Raw genomic sequence first — 1,353 nt, 5'->3', positions numbered from 1 at the left:
CAGTCACCAGAGAGGTAAGCATCCACATCTGGGTTTTTATACAGCCTTTTCCTGGCTCAGAGAATGTATCAACACTCTTGACCCACTGCCCAATCACAAAGTATCTCCTGAAAAACAAGCCTCCTACCACAGGCTTCAGGTGCCCTTAAACCTATCAAAGGGCGTAGGGGCAGGGAAGATCTTAATTTATATTCCCATAACACTGACCAATGTTATTTCTTTTCTTCTGCCCTTGAAAAAAGTTATAGACAATCCTTAGCATTGTCATTTTACTTGAAGAAGACTGGAGTTTAATGTTTTTCATGTTAGGTTAAAAACAAGACCTTCTAACTCATTTACTATGTTGTTTCTCCCTTATAGGATCATGGCCTGGCAGTGTATATAACTCGGCTCTCAAAGAGTCACTACATGTTAAATTTGAACAGTAGCCCATTCCAGCCACCCTTCTTCCTCCTGACAGGCATCCCAGGATTCGAGGCAGCACATATCTGGATCTCTATCCCTCTGTGTATCATGTACATGATTGCTCTACTTGGGAACTGTATCATTCTATTCATCATTAAGACCACTCCCAGCCTTCATGAACCTCAATACATCTTCTTGTCAATGCTGGCAGCTACAGATGTTGGTCTGTCTATCTCCACATTGCCAACAGTGCTCAATATCTTCCTTCTCAACCACCGGGAGATAGAGTTCCATAGATGCCTGGCACAGATGTTTTTCATCCATACCTTTTCCTCTATGGAGTCTGCAATCCTGTTGGCCATGGCCTATGATCGGTTTGTGGCCATTCGAAACCCATTACACTACACCGTGATTCTTACCTATCCTCGGATTGTTGGGATGGGATTACTGGCTGTTTTGAGGGGTGTGGCACTGATGGCACCCTTGCCTATCCTGCTTAAACGGTTACCCTTCTGCAAGAATGTTATCCTTTCCCATGGTTATTGCTACCATCCTGATGTCATGAAGCTGGCCTGTGGACCTGTCCAAGTCAACATAATCTATGGGTTGGCACTTGTTCTTTGTTCTTTTGGTGTTGACTCTGTTTTCATTGTTGTCTCCTATGTCCTAATCCTGAAGACAGTTGTGAGCATTGCTTCAAGTGAGGGTCGCCTTAAGGCTCTCAATACTTGTATCTCTCACATAGTCACAGTCTTTATCTTCTATGTGCCACTCATTATTCTGGCACTAATTCACAGATTTGGCACATTCACTTCACCACTCTTTCATGTCACTATGGCAAACCTTTTCCTTTTCCTAACCCCAGTCCTGAATCCACTGGTCTATAGTTTTAAAACTAAACAGATCCGCTTTGCCGTGCAGAAAGTATTAATGAGAAGAGTTAGTTGA

The 1,353-nt window shown here is 43.1% G+C and overlaps 1 protein-coding gene across 1 annotated transcript; it reads left to right on the top strand.

Moving 5' to 3' along the window:
• Positions 1 to 408: 408 nt before the first annotated feature.
• On the top strand, positions 409 to 1,353 carry LOC138177650 (olfactory receptor 51I2-like). Its single transcript, XM_069108860.1, has one exon. The coding sequence runs from the start codon at positions 409 to 411 to the stop codon at positions 1,351 to 1,353; it is 945 nt and encodes a 314-aa protein (XP_068964961.1).

The sequence above is a fragment of the Petaurus breviceps genome, unplaced genomic scaffold (assembly GCF_028583685.1).
Source record: "Petaurus breviceps papuanus isolate PSGF00001 unplaced genomic scaffold, PetGlider_PUasm1.0 90444, whole genome shotgun sequence".
Classification (NCBI taxonomy): domain Eukaryota; kingdom Metazoa; phylum Chordata; class Mammalia; order Diprotodontia; family Petauridae; genus Petaurus; species Petaurus breviceps.
The sequence above is the reverse complement of the archived record's forward strand: the minus strand, read 5'-3'. Positions and strand labels throughout refer to the sequence as shown.

Excerpts from the sequence above, each read along its gene's own strand:
- LOC138177650 (XM_069108860.1), top strand. The coding sequence starts at position 409 with ATGTTAAATTTGAACAGTAGCCCATTCCAGCCACCCTTCTTCCTCCTG.